The sequence below is a fragment of the Megascapheus bottae genome, chromosome 25 (genome assembly GCF_031878675.1).
Source record: "Megascapheus bottae isolate mThoBot1 chromosome 25, mThoBot2.hap1, whole genome shotgun sequence".
In the NCBI taxonomy this organism is placed as follows: Eukaryota; Metazoa; Chordata; class Mammalia; order Rodentia; family Geomyidae; genus Megascapheus; species Megascapheus bottae.
Genome location: NC_143533.1, coordinates 16,271,951 through 16,289,963, shown reverse-complemented (window position 1 = coordinate 16,289,963; position 18,013 = coordinate 16,271,951). Strand labels below are relative to the sequence as shown.

The 18,013-nt window shown below is 44.5% G+C and overlaps 1 protein-coding gene across 4 annotated transcripts in view; it reads right to left on the bottom strand.

Moving 5' to 3' along the window:
- The window catches only part of Atosa (atos homolog A), a 79,709-nt gene extending 62,223 nt beyond the window's left edge, over positions 1 to 17,486 (bottom strand). The window contains exons 1-2 of one of the 4 annotated variants that reach the window (XM_090358386.1): positions 17,414 to 17,486; positions 4,870 to 4,986 (exon numbers count right to left, since the gene is read on the bottom strand). In XM_090358386.1, the coding sequence (XP_090214512.1) occupies positions 4,870 to 4,885 (16 nt within the window). In that variant the 5' untranslated portion in view covers positions 4,886 to 4,986; positions 17,414 to 17,486. Of the gene's footprint in view, positions 1 to 4,869; positions 4,987 to 5,542; positions 5,676 to 6,373; positions 6,679 to 17,413 lie in introns of those variants that run through there. The other 3 variants (XM_090358384.1, XM_090358385.1, XM_090358387.1) reach the window with 3 other exon arrangements.
- Positions 17,487 to 18,013: the final 527 nt, after the last annotated feature.

The window sequence follows — 18,013 nt, the reverse complement described above, 5'->3', positions numbered from 1 at the left end:
CAATCCAGTCAACTTCGGTTCTTGCAACATTTGTCATTTCTGTTGTGTCTGATTTACACAGCTAGTGAGAACTTTTCTCAGACAAGCAATACATATAATTCCCTTAACACTCTTTTTTCTATTTCTTATCACTTTTCTCTCATTTCAGGTATCGTGCAAGGAATCATTTGAGATTAACAGGATTGCTTATATGAAGGCCAATGCCAAACTCTGTTACGTAATCAAAGAGGGAGAGGAACTAAGACTTCACTCAGCTCAGTTTTTTTGTTTGTTTGTTTTGAGAGTCCTGAACTGAGGGCCTTCTCTATGTTCAAGGCTAGCACTCTGCCACTTGAGCCACTTCTGACTTTTTGTTTATGTGGTACTGAGGAATCAAACCCAAGGCTTCATGCATGCTAGGCAAGCACTCCTCTCAGTTTTAATCAACTATCAATAAATGATCTTGTCTCCATTTTGCTTATATGAATAGGTTTTGCAATGATAGGGTTTTTTTCTTTCTTGTTGTTTTTTTTTTAAAGCCAGTCCAGGGGCTTGAACTCAGGACCTAGGCACTGTCCTTGAGCTTTTCCTTGAGCTTTCTCAAGGCTAGTGATGTACCACTTGAGCCACAGCACCACTTCTGACTTTTTCTGTGTATGTACTACGAAGGAATCAAACCCAGGGCTTCATGCATGCTAGGCAAGCACTCCACCACTCCACCATACTCCTGGCCCATGTACTAATAGTTTCTGGGGGTTGCACTCAGGCCCTAGGTACTGTGCCTTAGCTTTTTTGTTCAAGGCTGACTCTCTAAGCCACAGCTCTACTTATGGCTTTCTGGTAATAACTAAAGATATGACTCTCAAGAACTTTCCTGCGTAGGTTGGCTTCAAACCATAATCCTCAGATCTGAGCCTCCTGACTAGCTAGGACTACAGCAAGAGTGGCTTGAGAGTAACATAGTAAAAATTACATAACAGTCAAGTAATGGATCAAGTATATAAACACAGGTTTGAATCTAAAGCCCGCACTAACAATATCATTAAAGACTCCCAGCCAGGCACCAGTGGCTCATGCTGTAATCCTAGATACTCAGGAGGGTGAGATCCAAGGATCGTGGTTCAAAGCCAAATTGGGCAGAAAGTTCTTGAGAGTCTTATCTCCAATTATCACCAAAATAAAAACCAGAAGTGGAGTTGTGGCTCCACTGATAAAAACACTTCGAGCCTAGAGAACACATGCCCTGAGTTCAATCAAGTCCCAGGACTGGCACAAGAAAAACAAAATAAGATTGACCAATGAATATCCACCATGTAAACAAACTGACATACATTACTATTGAATACTAGTGAACAGGGTACTCATTAGTAGCCTGTACAGTTATGTGCTTAACAACGAAGTCTTTGTTCCTAAACCTCTTTATGCTTCCTTATAACTTAATAAACCAAAGAAATATCAGTTCAAAGTTGTTATTTCTGTGAATACTAAACTCCTTGGAAAGTGCACATCTTGGTATGCATGTGTGCATGTGGCTTTACACAAACCAAAATGCACTCCACTACTAAGCTATACTCAACTCTAATGAGCATAATCTAAGCCTGGAGCTGGTGGCTGGCACTTGTAATTCTAGCTACTCAAGAGGCTGAGATCTGAGGATTGTGGTTTAAAGCCATGTTTGGCACTAAAGTCTGGGAGACACTAATCTCCAATTAACCACCTGAAAATCGGAAGTGATGCTATGCTTCAAGTAGTAGAGCAATAGCTTTGAGCTGAAATGTTCAGGGACAGTGCACAGGCCCAGAGTTCAAACCCCATGACCGAAAAAGAAAAAAACAATTCTGCTGAATTATGTGCCCACAAAAATATAAAATTTCTGTGAAGTTTAAAATTATTTGGGTACAATAGCTCATGTCTATAGTCCTAGCTACTTGGGAAGCAGAAATTAGAAGACAATCAGCCTGGGCAAACAAGTTGGTAAGACTCCATTTCAGCCAATGGCTGGATATGGTAGTGTGTGCCTGCTATCTCAAACTCAGAGGAAGCACAATGACAATGTCATCTCAGCCACAGTGGAAACCACAAATAGAAAGATTGCTGTCCAGGCCCAACCTAGGCAAAAGAGTGAGGCCCTATATCAAACATAACTAAAGAAGAGCTGGAGTATGGCTCAAGTTCAATATTAACAAAAGGAAAATGAAAAAAGAGGAGGGCTGAAGATGTTGCTCACACAGTACTGCCTAGTATAATTAAATTTTACAGCAGTGTCCCTTTAACACCAATGAAATGCTAAATTATATTTATTCTGTGCACCAAAAAAAGGACAAGGAAGACTTTGTATGTTGGAAAACATTCCATATATCAGGATGATGAGTGGAAATATTTTTGGCATTTAAAGAGTCATTCACTTATCTAGAAAATCCATCATATATTATTAGACAGCAGTGTAAAAAATGGATGTATTAGTATTTCTAAGTGTTTTTCAAAACTTATATACTTTTCAAACTGCCAATCATCATGACCAGTGACCAAGAAATAAATTTCATAGGTTGTAACTAATGAAAAGAGTGAAATGGAACAGAAATGCAGGGTTGCATTGTACATGTGAGTAGTGGAAGACTATTGAAAAACTCATCAATATATTTATACTAGTCTGCTAAAGAAATATTATAGATAATGATCAAAAAAAAAGAAAAAGAAAAAAAGAAAGCCATGAACCTACAGTTGGTTATTTTGAAATATCTGAAAAACGTTAAGGAAGCTGAGAGTTTACATTAAAAAAAAAATTTACTGCTTTGAGAATCTTTTTCTCAATATCCGTATAGTGTTTAGTATTAGTTTTAACTAAAGAGCTAATACTATTTTTTTTTTTTTTTAGGTTGGTCATGGGGTTTGAACTCTGGGCCTGGGCGCTGTCCCTGAGCTCTTTAGCTCAAGGCTACCGTCCAACCCCTCAAACCACAGCATCACTTCCACTTTTCTGGTGGTTAATTGGAGATAAGGGTCTCTCGTTCTTTAGTGCTGTTCTGGCTTTGAACCTTTCTGGCTGGCTTTGAATGGAGATCCTCAGATCTCTGCCTCCTGAGTAGCTAGGATTACAGGCATGAGCCACCACGCCTGGTTAGGAGCTAATACTATTTTAAAACTGCTACTTCAATACTATTTTTGAAACTGCTATGACTTTAAGCCACTTTTTACAACAATTCAAAACAAACAGTGACTTTGACTTTATTTGCTTGTTTATCCTGAGGTGAAATTGCTGACCTTCATGCTATTTTTCCAAAGTAACTGATATAACCTAAAAATCCAAACTTAACATGCAAGTAACTTGCTCCATAGCAATGTATTTGCTGATTCTTCCTAAGTCTAGACCATTGTAACCTAACATTAAGAGCTAAACACTTACAACTAATTGAAACCACTAAATTAAATATGATTTTCTCAATGAGGGAGAGGTGGAAGAAGAGTGAGCAGATGCAGTCATTATATTCAAAGCACATTATATAAAAATTGAACTATGTTGGCAAGAAAGTCTGTGAGACTCTTATCTCCAATTAGTCAAAGAAAAAGCCAGACATAGTACTCAAGTGGTAGAGTGCTGATCTAGAACAAAAGAAGCTTAGGGGACAGTACCCTCAAACCCAGTATCTGGGCTTGAGGTTCAGAGCCCAGAAGCCCAGGACAGACAAAAACTAAATAAATAGATAAAAATTGAGCTATGTGAAGTAAGGGTAGGAATGAGGGTAGAGGGGATGGAGTAGAACTATTGAAGAGATTATGTTAATCAAAATAAAATGCATTGTACTAGGGCTGGGAGGATGGCCTAGCGGTAGAGTGCTTCTCTAGCATGCACGAAGCCCTGAGTTCAATTCCTTGGTATCACATACATAGAAAAAGCCAGACATGGAGCTATGGCTCAACTGGTAGAGCACTAGCTTTGAGAAAACTCAAGGACAGTGTCCAGGCCCAGAGTTCAAGCCCCGGGACTGGCAAAAACAAATGCATTGTACTAATAAACTGACTTATGGAATTGAAATCTGTCTGTACAACTACTTAATAAAATTTTAAAAAACAAGTATGGTTTTCTGTACTTCTTTTCTAATCCATTTTAATAGATACTCTGATCAAAGACGGATATTTTAGGAAGTGACTCAAGTGGGAGAGCACCAGGCTTGGGTGAAAAACCTAAGAGGCTGTGCCCAGGCCCTGAGTTCAAGATCCAGTACTAGCAAAGAAAGGAAAGAGAAGGGAAAAGGGAGGGGAAGGTTGGGGCGGGGAGGGTAAAGAAAAAAGGAAAAGGGAAAGGAAGGACCATTTACCTAACACTAAAGACTTTGGTAGCCCAACTATCTATATAGTTAAGGCATTTGGAGTGTGCTTAAGCACAAAAGTTGGCTAACGAAAGTAGTAATGTTTCCTCCACACACCACACAGTTTCTCTAGATCAAGTTCTAACTATCAAGTTTAAAAAGTGTCAATTTTGTTGGAGTTCAGTTGACTGCCTCAAAATGAGTATCTGCAACTTCAAAATAATACCAAGCATTTGGTAAGCTACACAAATGCTCTTCTCAACAACCCACGGAATTCTCTATTACTTCATCTGCCATTCTGCCTAAGATAGTCACCCCATCTCCAACCTAACCTAACTAAGGTAGTCCTCCCATCTCCATCCTAACCTGACCAAGGTAGTCCTTCCATCTCCATCCTAACCCTCTTCCATACATCCTCCTTTCTCTTATCAGCTGGACTTTGTCACCCAAACACATAATTATAAGCTACAAAAACTGTTGATCTGGCTGCCAGAATTAAGGGTCACTCTTGGAAAAAGGAGGCACACACATACAGCACACAACAAAAATACAACACAGCAAAGCCCTCCTTTCAGTCGTTTACCTCGGTCTGGCTTCATTTTCACATCCAATTTCCACCCCAAGTGCTGTGAAATCCAGATGTAAGTTTTTTCAGCTGGCTCACTGCTGATTCAAAGTCTTCTGATTCCGTTCCAAAATGCTATTTAAAGAAAAATAAATAAATATCAAAATCAAGTGACTCTGATCCTGCTCCTAACCCCGGGATCTCGCAAGAAAGCTACGGTGAAGTTAGTTAGGCCTCTTTCCTGGTACCCACGGCGGTGGTGACAGGCCAGCACCAAGTAAAACTCTTGTACTGTTTTCTCCCTCACCACCGCCCACCCCACCCCCACCCCCACTCCCTCTGGACCAAGCACCTCCATCTTCCCCGCCTCTCTGCTCTCCTCGCCAAGGTGTCCCTCCCTGACACAGGGCCTCGGAACCAAAACAGCCACATCTATTTTTAACCCAGAGGTACCAGCAAGACAAGGGAGATTCGAACAACACAAACCAACCCCTCTTTGGTTAAAAGAGTAATAATTTAAAAAAAGAAAAACAAATCAGTCTCTGGATATAGTGGGCATCTCCACCAGGGCCCCCTCTCTCCATCGGAAAACTCCTGCCCCTTCATTTCCTTCAAAAACAACAACAACAACAACAACAACAAAAAAACAGCGCTTCCCCACTTCAACTCCACCCGCCCCGCCAGGCCTCACCTGGGTCATCACCCCTCGGGCTACAACGCCTGCCGCCTGCTGCCACCCCGGGGGACAAGTTGACACAAGCGATGGAGGAGGTTGGGGGGAAGTGTGTGTGTGTGTGTGTGTGTGTATATGGGGGTGTGGGGGGGGTGGGAGTTCGGAAAAAGACACCCGACTCCCCCAGCTCCTCGCGCCCCGCCCCGCCTCCGCCGCCCGCCCGGCGTAAACGAACTCTCCCCCCCCCCGGGCAGTCCCGGGTCGCCCCCAAACACACACACCCCAAGTCCTATGTGGCCGGGCCTGAGGGTCTTCTCAGAAGAAAAGCTTTTTCCAGCCAGGGGATGAATGAAGGGGAGCGGACACTTTCCTGGACGACTACCACCCCCCCACACCCCGTCCCAAGACACCCCCGATTTCCCCTTCGCCTCACCGCCCCGACCTGGGTTCCTGACCCTCTCCCAGCCCCCGAGTTGTTCTCCTGGAGTTCTGGAGGTGGAGGGGGAGGGAAGGTTCCGGGCCCCCCCACCCCCCCGCCCCCCCCCCCGCTCCTCCCTCGGCGAACACCCCCGGCGGACTAAAAACTCTCTCTCGTCCGTCAGTCCTTCTCCACGGGGCCCCGCCGCCGCTCCGTCTTCACGCAGCTCCTCACTTCACACTTCCACCTCATCACCGCCGCCCCCCCCCCTCCTACACCCCGCGCGTCCCAGACCAGTTTGCCGGGCCGGAAAGAAGGGACCGCGGCGTGCAGAGGCCCCCACCCCCCCCGCCGCCCCCCGCCCGCCGTCCCCCCACCGGGTCGTGTGAGGGGGGAGAACCCCGGCGCCCCTGCGGCCACCCACCCCTCACCTCAGCCCGCCGCCAGGCTCCGCGCTCGGCCCCGCGCCCCGCCTCGCCTCGCCCGGAGCCCCGCGGCGCCCCCTCCCCGCCGCCGCGGCCGCCGCCCCCGGGCCTCGCTCTCCCGGAGCCCCGCGTCGCCCCCGCGCCGCGGCGGCCAGCTCCGCGCCCGTCGGTGCGTCCGCCCGCCCAGCTCGCTCCCTCTCCGCTCGCTCACTCGCCGGGTTCTTCTTTCTCTTTTTTTTTTTTTTCCTCTCCCCCTTTCGCTGTTCGCCCTGTCAAAACACTACCCGGGTCACGTGTCCCAACAACAGCCAACCCACCTCTCGTCACTTCCTTCCCGGCAGCCACCGCGGCGCGGGCGCCCGGTTGTTAGGGCAACGACGCCGCGCATGCGCCCTCCTTTCTCCCCTTCACCTCCCCCCTCCCCCCGGAGGAAGGAGAGGGTCTGGAAGATCGCAATTGCTGCTGCTGCTGCTGCTGCTGCAGCTACTGCTTGGGGGTGGACCTGGTGCAAATGAGATACCGGCCGGGATGGCTAGTCACTGAGGCGAGTAGTCGGCCTCAGCCCTCTCCATCTCTCAGGCCCAAGAGATGATGGAGTGGTGTTGGGGGGGGGGGGGAGAGAAAGAGTCTCCGAAGACCCCACTCAACTCCGGCCAACTGAGTCAAAGGAGGCGCGCATATACCACAAGGAAGTGGAACTATGCTAGTAAGGCTCAGAGGAAGTGAAGGGAAAGATGACTGTCTCCCCCTCCCTTCCTCCCTCCTTCCTTTCTTCCTCCTCTACCTCCTCCTCTCCCTCCCACCCTCCCCCTAGTTGTCCCCTCCTCCCATTCGTCTCCTCCTCCTCTTCCTCTTCCTCTTCCTCCTCCTTGTCCTCCCCCCCCACAGCCCCCTCCACCAGTACCCCCTTCACCTCCTACGTCTCGGATTGCTGGCAACAGAGCATTGATGGAGCACCAGGTTGTATGCAACTCACAGGGAAAGCTAGGCTTTAGTGAGGTCCACGTCGGAGTGGGGAGATGAGGATGAGAACACCACATGGCTGTAGGGGTGGTGGTAGGATTCTGTGCTTCGGAAGCCCTGGCTGTGCTAAAAATAGCACCTGACTTCTAAAACACTGACTCATGAGCAAGAGGACACTTCTGACACTGTGTTATTGTTGGGGAGCTGCAATGTTGTTGTTGTGCTATAACAATGTGCCATGATGACATTTCGGGTGTTGTGATGTTGTGTCATCACTTAAACACAAACAGATGTCAAGAATCTGCTGGAGCTTAAAAAACACCCCTCACTAGAGCTGAAGCTATTAGCTACTTACTTTGTAGACAAAAAACTTGGGAGGGTGTGAACCCCAAAAGGAAACAAGTAGAAATGTTCAGGGTTTCATGAGAAAAGGAAGAATTTTGCATACCAGGATCACAACAGGAAAGAGCTAGCCCAGGCCTAAAAGTGATTTTTTTTTTCCTCCCCTTAAACCGAATTATTTGTATTCTTCCGTTTCTAAAGTTGTATGGCTGTTTCTTTCACATCAGAAACGTTTTTGTTAAGCACAGTTGGCAGTTGCTGGGGTGGAGGGTTGTTTTTGGTTTTAATTGGCTTGCATTAGGTCTACAGAAGGAGATTATGATTACATTTCAATATTTATGCTATTTTCCAGTCAATCTCCCCCATTTTTCTTTTTGTGGCAGATTAAATATTTGAAGTTTTTATTGTGAAAAAGTAGCATTGTCTAGATGTTTAGTTATGGATAGTAAAATAACCTGCATACTTGCACTTAATAACTTTGACTTCAAGACCTTCTTGAATCAGAACAGGAGAAGTAACAGAAATGTGCTATCATGGAAGAAATGAAACTTGACAATGTGAATTCCTAGCAGATATGATATTGATATTATGGACTACTGAGTTAAATAATTTTTTTTAAAGTGAACTGTAGTTTTCTTTGTTCTGCATTTGCTTCTCTATTAACCTTGGTAAGGGAAGACAGAACTGTTACAGATAATCCAAAATCCTAAATTTAGCACACCAGCTGGGGTCATAGAACAGCTATTGTGAAACAAACTAAAACAAAAAAAAAAAAAAAAACAAAAAAAACAGCAGCAAGCTTCATGATTTGACTCCTCACTCTCTGCCTAGTCTGAGGGCACTAATGGCTCACACCTGTAATCCTAGATACTCAGGAAGCTGAGATCTGAGAACCACAGTTCTAAACCTGGGCAGCAAAGTCCACAGGACTCTTACGTCCAGTTAGCCAGCAAAAAAACAGAAGGTGTGTCTCGAGTGGTAGAGCACTATCTTTTAGTGAAAAGGCTAAAACAAGACCACCTTTGAGGCCCTGAGTTCAAGCCACAGTAGACAGACAGACACACCACACACACAGAGGAATTCTGAACTTTTCAAATGAGGAAGCTAAATCTTAAAACCCGAGGCTAAGGCATTGGTGGTTCACACCTATAATCCTAGCTACTCAGAAGTCTGAGAGCTGAGGATCATAGTTCAAAGCCAGCATGGGAAATGTGAAAGTCTGTGAAACTGAGCTCCAATTAACCACCCGAAGGAAACCAGAAATGGTGCTGTGGCTCAAAGTGGTAGGAAGTGGTAGAGCACTAGCCTTGAGCAAAGAGCTTAGGGATAGTGTCCAGGCCCTGAGTTCAAGCCCCACAACTGGAAAACACAAAACAAAGGAAACACTGAGAAGTCATTGTATAAATGAAATTAAAATTCATTTATATGAGCTTAAACTTAGTACTTTTGGACATAAGCTCTAAATATATGATCTCTGGTAGATATGTTATATGTAAATGGCACAGAACAAATGGTCAGACTCAGAGATAATAATAGTAGCTAAATTTTCTCACTTGAGTAGTAAGCACGTTTAATTCTCACAACATCTTTAGGAGGTATTATTAGCCCAATTTTACAACCAAATAAACAGGAAAAGGGAAGATAATTTGCCCAAAGTCAAAGACTTAGGCAACAACAGAGCCAGGATTCATACTCGAGGTATATAACTCAGGAGCATTAAGGTCTAAGCTATTACCAGTTATCAGTTGGTTGTAATATGGTTTTTCACCAAACCCTGGGTGCACCTTCCAGAAACCAAGCTTCAGCCAATTTCCTTAATCCCATCAAGGATTCAAGGTTTCCTGCTGCTATTTTTTTGTTTGTTGTCAGTCCTGGGGCTAGAACTCAGGGCTTGGGCACTGTCCCTGAGCTCTTTCAGCTCAAGACTAGGGCTCTACCACTTTGAGTCACAGCGCCACTTCCAGTTTTCTGGTGGTTAATTGGCGATAAGAGTCTCCCAGACTTCCCTACATGGGCTGGCTTTAATCCTCAATCCTCAGATCTCAGCTTCCTGAGTAGCTAAGAGTACAGGGAGTGTCAACCCTGCCCAGGTCCTACTGATATTTGAATGCAACACGAAACCTTGGTACAGAAATTCTTTTTCTTGAGAGTGGCAAAAGGGATGACGTCGACTAGAATATACTGGAAACATGCATGTGCAAATGTAACCTTGAAATCCCACCCCCTTCAATGTAGCTAAGGTAAACTAAGAAAATAAATCTTTTGTTTCATCAGTGCCTGTAATCCTAGCTACTCAGGAGGCTGAGATCTGAGGATTGTAGTTCAAAGCCAGCCTGGGCAGGAAAGACTGAGACTCTTATCGCCACTAAAATACCAAAAAAAGCCAGAGTGGATCTGTGGCTCAAGTAGTAGAGTGTTAGTGTTGCACAAAAAGAAGGTCAGAGACAATACCCAGGCCCTGAGTTCAAGGCCAAACCCAAGATCCATACTTAAAATTTAAAAAAAGGCTTATAACAATGAACACATGCTACACATACTATAGGAATACCTGAACTCCTTTTCCCATATGAGAAAACTCATGATTGAGACCAGATAGTACATAGAGCACTAGAGAGAAATCTAAATTATACTTTGTGATGAATCCAATTTCTGCTGCTTCTACCAGAACCCCAAAGCTCAATTCAGCATGAAGATAATTGCAGGCGTGATTCCTTTCTCCACCAGCTGTGTAAGTGTCCATAATTTCACACCGTAATGCTTCAGAAAGAAAAAGAATCAGGAGCTGCCTTCCTATTTAAAATTGCACAGGCAAAATTCTGTACCTGAAATTCAACATACTTGCTCTTTTCTTTAGAAAATGGCAGCACTCTCTAACAGAAGTCTGATTCAATTCAGCATTCAATTAAACTTTATATACCCAATACCTTCTGGGGTTCTAGAGAGATAGAAGCCAGAAAACACATTCCCTCATTCTGAATACAAGATAAACTAAAGATGAATGCCATGGATAGCCCAAGATATCTGATTGGAAAGAAAAGAGATAAGTAATTCATTAAAGCAGAATAAAGAAAAATGGAGTTGATTGAATCTGAGGCTGGGTGAAATTGAAATGTCAGAGACCTGACACTAATGCCTTCTGTAGTGAACCCGCCCATAACCAAAGAATGAAGCAAAAATAAACACATAAATAAATATTCAATGCTACACTACACTTCTTAGGCTAACATTAATGATTTTCCCCATGGAGATAGGATAGCCTCCAGGGACTAGATTGCTAGAAGAAGAATGTCTCTGAAGCTTTAGCTATTATTTTACTTGAGCATCAAGGGACAGAAAATGCTGTTAGCTGTATCCTAGCATTCAAATTTGTACAGGCTTTCTTGCCAAGATACCTAAATCCCTAAACAGAAAGTTCTTAATTGCTCTATGAGACTTAATCTAGTTGTTTATAGAGCTGCTATAAAAAAAGACTCTCCAGGTGCCTTCAATTAAATAGGTTGCAGTTTAAAGATCTGCATCTCACCAACTCCAGTGGCTCACTCCTACAATCCTAGCTACTCAAGAAATTGAGATCTGAGAATCAGAGTTTCAAGCCTGCCTGGGCAAGAAAGTCCAGGAGACTCTTTTCTCCAAATAAGCACCTAAAAAGGAAGACGTCGAGCTGTGGCTCAAGTGATAGAGCTCTAGCCTTGAGTGAAAAAGGTCAGAGACAGCACCCAGGCCCTGAGTTCAAGCTCCAAGACAGGAACACACACACACACCACACGGACACACAGTCTGCATCTCTCTAAGATTGAAGATTTGAGATAATACAATTAAGGCTACGAAATCTTGGTTTTGGTTTTGTTTTTTTGGTGCCAGTCCTGGGGTTATAACTCTGGGCCTGGGCACTGTCCCTGTGCTTTTTCACTCAAGGCTAGTGCTCTACTTCTTGAACCACAGCTCTACTTTTAGCTTTTTGGGGTACTTAATTAGAGATGAGTCTCTTAGACTTTCTTGCTTGGGCTAGCTTTAAGCCTCAACCCTCAGATCTCAGCCTTCCGAGTAGCAAGGATTACAATGTGAGCTATTGGAAGCTGGCCTCATAAACATATTTATGCCTCACTGACCTCAAACTGAAATCCCCAGATCTCTGCTTCTAAAGTAGCTAGGATTACAGGCTTGAACCACCACACCCAGGTCTTAGCTGTATAATATAGAACTGCATAGAACCGAAACAGATAATTACCATTTCCCCTTTGAGACTCAAGAAGTCATGGAACTTAGACACAACACACCTTTGTGTTCAATCGGTCAAAAACATGTAAGACACAAATAAGGCAAAATAGAACATGGGCCAACCACACAAAATAACAATAATTTTTCCAACAGCAAAAATTATGATGCCAAAATTTTAGAAAAATCCATAACATGTTTTAAAAATTGAATATATTTGTTGTTGTTGTTGTTGTTGTCGTCAGGTCCTAGAGCTTGAACTCGGGGCTTGGGCACTGTCCTTAACTTTTTCACTCAGGATAGTGCTCTACCACTTGAGCCACAGTTCAAATTGTCTTTTTGCTGGCTAATTCCAGATCACAGTATCAGGAGCCGGCGAGGTGGCTTACACCTGTAATCCTAGTTACTCAGGAGGCTGAGATCTGAGGATCAAGGTTCAAAGCCAGCCCAGGCACAAAAAGACCTGAGACTCTTATCTTCAATTAATCTCTAGGAAACGAGAAGTTGGACTTGGCTCAAGGGTAGAGCAGTAGCCTTGAGCTGAAGAGCTCAGGGACAAGGCCCAGGCCCAGGGGTAGGCAGTAGCCTTGAGCTGAGGAGCTCAGGGACAGCGTCCAGGCCGAGTTCAAGCTCCATGACCCACAACAACAACAACAAAAAGTATCAGAAATTTTCCTGCCTGGTTGACTCAACTGGGATCCTGAGTAGCTAGAATGACGAGCATGAACCACCAACACCCAGCCTACCTGCCTGCCTTCTTTCCCTCCCTCCCTTCCTTTTTTTTTTCTTTTGAAATCTTGGGGCTTACACTCAGGAGGGCCAGGGTACTGTCCCTGAGCAATCTTTTGCTTAAAGCTAGAGCTCTACCACTATGTATCACTTCCAGTTTTCTGGTATTAATTAGAGATGTGTCTCATGGACTTTCTTGCCAGGGCTGGCTTTGAACCATAATCCTTATATCTCAGGCTCCAGAGTAGCAATAATTACAGGCATGAGCCACCAGCGCATTTTCCTCTGGGTTTTTGTTACTCTTTCGGTTTATTTTCCTTCCTTCCTTCCTTCCTTCCTTCCTTCCTTCCTTCCTTCCTTCCTTCTTTCCTTCCTTCCCTTCTTTCTTTTTTTGTCAGTCATGTGACTAGAACTCTGAGTCTGAGTGATGTCCCTGAGCTCTTTAGCTCAAGGCTACCACCCTACTCCTTGAGCCACAGCACCACTTCCGGTTTTCTGGTGGCTAATTGGAGATAAGAGTCTCATGGACTGAAATGCCCAAGTTGGCTTTGAACCTCGATCCTCAGATCTCAGCCTCCTGAGTAGCTAGGATTACAGGTGTGAGCCACCATGTCTGGCCCTCCTGTTTCTTTTCTTATGAAGCCTAACTAATCATGGAAAATTCTTGTTCCATCTTCCAGACATGCCCTCTTCTGGAGCTAAGTTATTCCTCCTCCATCTTTGCTCCACAGCCTGTAAGACATTCTTGCACACAGTCTATGGCAGGTCTTGGTCGACCTATTTGCTTTTCTTGCTCACTTGCAAACACTTCACAGGGAAAACTGCCTCATACACCTTAGAATCCCTGGAGAATGTTAACTGGTGCATTAATGGTGAGTTGAACTGAGCTAAATTATTACCTTTTCAGATAATTGATCTGAGATTGACTATGACTCGCTTCTTTACCTCAGAAGAAAGACTCTAAGGAAACAATCCTCAGAAGTGTTTTCCTCAGTCTTCTTAGATCAAGACCATATTTCTTTATAGGTAAATAAACTCACTAGCCCACAGACTAGAAAACATTTACAAGCCAGGCACTGGTGCCTCGTACCCGTAATCCTAGTTAAGTAGGAGGCTAAGATCTGAGGATTCTAATTTGAGGCCAGTCCAGCCCGGAAACTATGTGAGACTCCAACCTCCAATCAACCACCAAAAAGCCCAAATGGAGCTGTGGTGAGTGCCAGCCGTGAGTACAAAAGATTAGGACAGTAGCCAGGCCCCTGAGTTCAAGCCCACATCAAAATAAGAAGAAAAAAAAGCCATTTACAATACATATAGCTAACAAAGTAGAATTATCATTTAAAAAAAAAAGACAAGGACAGGAATGTAGCCTAGTAGTAGAGTGCTCACTTAGCATGCACGAAGCCCTGCGGTCAATTCCTTGGGACCACATATACAGAAAAAGTCAGAAGTGGCTCAGTGGCTCAAGCAGCAGAGCTAGCATTGAGCAAAAAGTGTCCAAGGACAGTGCCCTGAGTTCAAGCCCCAGGACTGGCAAAAAGACAAAAAAACAAAAACCACCAAAAAACTACGGAGACCTGATGGTATCTCATGCCTACAATCCTAGTTTCATAAGACTGAGACCTGAGGATCGAGGTGCAAAGCCAGCTCAGGCAGGAAAGTTGATGAGACTCATATCTTTAATTAATTACCAAAAAAAGAAAAAATCTAGAAGTATAGCTGTGGTTCAAGGTAGAACACTATCCTGGAGCAAAAAACTGCAGGGACAATGTCCAGGCCCTGAGTTCAAGCCCCAGGACTGGGGGAGAGGGGTTGAAGGAGGGAGTGAAAAAGAATCCTGCCAATCCAATCAAAAACTGGATAGGGCTGAGGCCTAGATTTTATCTCCAGCCACAGAAACAACTCTCCCCCCACAAAAAAAATTAAATGGAAACAAACTTGGAAAAGGAAACTATCTACCTAGTCAACATTTGAAAAAAGGAAGAAAGAAAGAAGTTCAACACTATTTTTTATGATTCATCCAAAAAATACAAATCAGAACTAAGAGAAACCACCATTCACAACCCAGAAAGGCTAAAACGATGTTTTTCTTTCCTTTTTGCCTCTTCTTTGTTTCTTTTGTTGTTGTTCTTGTTGTAGCTTTTAAAGGCAGGACCCAGGCTAGCCTCAAGTCAGGATCCTCATGATTGCAAAGATTACAGGCATGTACTACCAAGCCTTTTGCATGCCATCATTCACTAAACAATAAAAATAAACTTGGAGAAAGCCACAGGAGTGGTAGTGATTTTAAAAAGTCCAGCCATGGCAAAACATTGGGACATGGTTTTAACGGAGTCCAAAACAAACTGCCACTTGACCTTGTTGAAAGAATAAGAAAGCTATTCTTGGATGGATAAAAAGGAGAATTAAAATAGAAGGATTTTGTAAACAAAAGCACTCCATAAATACATTGTTAGCATAAGCCTATCCCAGCCTTGCACAAACATGAACCTATGCTAAGCCCAGTGGCTCAGAAGTCACTGTATAGCATTAAAATGCTGGCCTCCAAACCGGCAGTACATTTCAGTTTTTAATTGTTTCTGTCTTTCCTTGGTTGTTGTTTACTGTGTTTTTTGTTTGTTTGTTTGTTGGTGGTGGTGGTGGTGGTGGTAACAGCATTTATACTTAGAGCCTTCCGCTTGCTCAAGTCGTGCTTGACTTATGTTCCTCTCCTGGGATTTTGCTAACCAGCAGAATCTTGAAGACTTTTCTTCCTTGTGCTGGCCTCGAGTCATAATCCTCTAGATCTCAGCCTCCAGAGTTGCTAGGCTTACAGATGTGAACCACCACTCCCAGCTCAACTGCTTATACTTCCTTATTCCTCCCGGAGCCTTCACACTGGTGACAGAAGTGAAGAACACATTTTACCCCTAGGGAAGAAAACTATCTTTGAGGGAGATCACTTAGAAAGAAATGGACTCCTTGGGTGTGATCTCAAAGGTCCTAAGTATATCAAATTGAATCAGCCTTGTGGGGCCCTTCTGCTAAAGGGCATTCCAGATCATGCACCTGCCTCTGTGTGTGTGTGTGTGTGTGTGTGTGTGTGTGTGTGTGTGTGTGTGTATGTTCTGGGGTTTGAATTCAGGGCCTGGCTACTGTCCCTAAGCTTTTCTGCTTACGGCTAGCACTGTACCACTTGACAGCTCTACTTCTGACTTTTCTGATAGTGAACTGGAGATGAGTCTCACAGACATCCATGCCCAGTCTGGCTTTCAACTGGTATCCTCAAATCTCAGCCTCCTGAGTAGTTAGGATGGCAGACATGAGTCACAAACACCCAGCTCCAAATTGACATATCATATGTAGAATCCTCATATGAGTGAAATCAGCGACCTGGCTTGTTTTTACTTCATATAACGATTTCCAGTTCCATTCATTTCCCTATTAACAACATAATTTCATTTTTCTTTATGGCTGAATAATTGTTTATGTATCATATTTTTTTAATCCATCTGCTGGGCTTTTGGCCCAGAAAGCCTCTGCTTTCTTCACGTGTCATTCTAACAGCCAGAGTGATCTGACTCCCAGAATCAGATCCAATTTGAGTGGTTCCTTTTGCCTCAAAATAACATCCAGACCCTATGGTCTAAAACAAAACCTTTCGTTATATTTACACATATGTCACTTGCCCCAGCTTCATCTCCAAGTGGCTACGCCGGCATCTGGCACAGCCTTTCAGAACACGAGGCCAGCTGGGTGCCAGTGGCTCATGTATGTATTTCTAACTACTCAGGAGGCTGACATGAGGACATGAGGATCATGGTTCAAATTCAGCCAAGCCAGAAAAGTTCCTGAACCTCTTTTTTTTTTCTTTTTGTCAGTCGTGAGGCTTGAACGCTGGACTTGGGTGCTGTCCCTGAGCGCTTCAGTTCAAGGCTAGCAGTATACCACTTGAGCCTCAGTGCCACTTCTGGTTTTCTGTTGGTTCATTGGAGGGAAGATGCTCACGGACTTTCTGTGCCCAGTCTGGCTTTGAATTGTGATCCTCAGATCTCAGCCTCCTGCGTAGCTAGGATTGCCGGTGTGAGCCACAGCACCCAACTTCTGAGCCTCTGATGTTCAATTGTTTACCAAAAAAGCTGAATGTGGAGCTGTGACTCAAGTGGGAGAGCTCTGGCCTTGAAGAAAAAAAAATCTCAGGGACAATACCCAGGCCCTGAATTTAAGCCCCAGTATTGGCCAAAGGAAAGAAAGAGAGAAGGAAGGAAGGGAGGGAGGGAGGGAGGAAGGAAGGGAGGACAGGGAAGGAGGGATGGATAGGGTAGTATTATCCTGGGAAAATCACAAATCACAATGAATATGAAATTAGAACACTTGTAAATAGGCCAAAATGGAAAAAAAAAATGAACCAAATAAAGATTAAGTGGGGCTCCAGCCAACCTTACTTCCAGCTATGACTGGAAACATTTGATATAAATTTTCTAATTGCACAATAAGCACTTCACTCCCTTAGAGCCAAGGGCTCTATAGAGACAGTTGACCAGGAAGCCACACAGGTTAATAAACACCGGAAAAGAGGTTCTGGGCCAGTTTCCATGACAAATATGAAACTCATAGCAACTGAAATCGAATCTGGCCATCTTTTATTCTCCACCCCCCCACACTTTATTTACAAAACCACTTAACCCCTTCCCCCAGTATGGCCACCAAAGCCATCCCCCCCCCCCAAGATGTCTCCTCCTCCTTTGCATCCCTTCCCATCTTTGACCTCTTGGCCCTCACCTCGTCTTTCCATCTTTTCCTCTTCCCATCACATACCTGCTCTGTCATGTCCCACAGCTGTCAGGCCCTTTCTGTGCCACTTAGCTCCGGAGAGTCAGCTCACAGCAGCCTTGGCAGCTGGAGACAGGAGTCTAAGTCAGGTGGCCTCCATTGTAAATAGAGCAAGGCAAGGGGCGGAGCCTGGGAGGGAGGGGCCCTGAGGGAAGTTAATTAAAGAGCCTTACCCTTTCAGGGAGCCCTGACTTTATGGAGGAGCGGTGGCCCTTGGACTGTGTCCTAGTAGCCTGGCTTACTCAATATAATGCTGTTAAGGCACGGCAAACCAGATGGCAGTCTGATTCCTCTTAGGATATGTTTTTTGTTTGTAGGTCCTGACGCTTGAACTCAGGTCCTAGGTGCTATCCTGAACTTTGCTGCTCCAGGCAGCAGTTCTCCTGTTTTGAGCCTCGGCTTGGGGGACATGGTGGCTGGACTTGTGGGAGGGACATTAATTAGAAGGTGGTAGTGGGCTGGGAATGTGGCTTAGTGGTAAGAGTGCTTGCCTAGCATGCATGAAGTCCTAGTGGTAGAGTGTTTGCCTAGCATACACAAAGAACCATCCATGTCTAGTTGTCAGATTAGCTTTTTGCTGAGGAG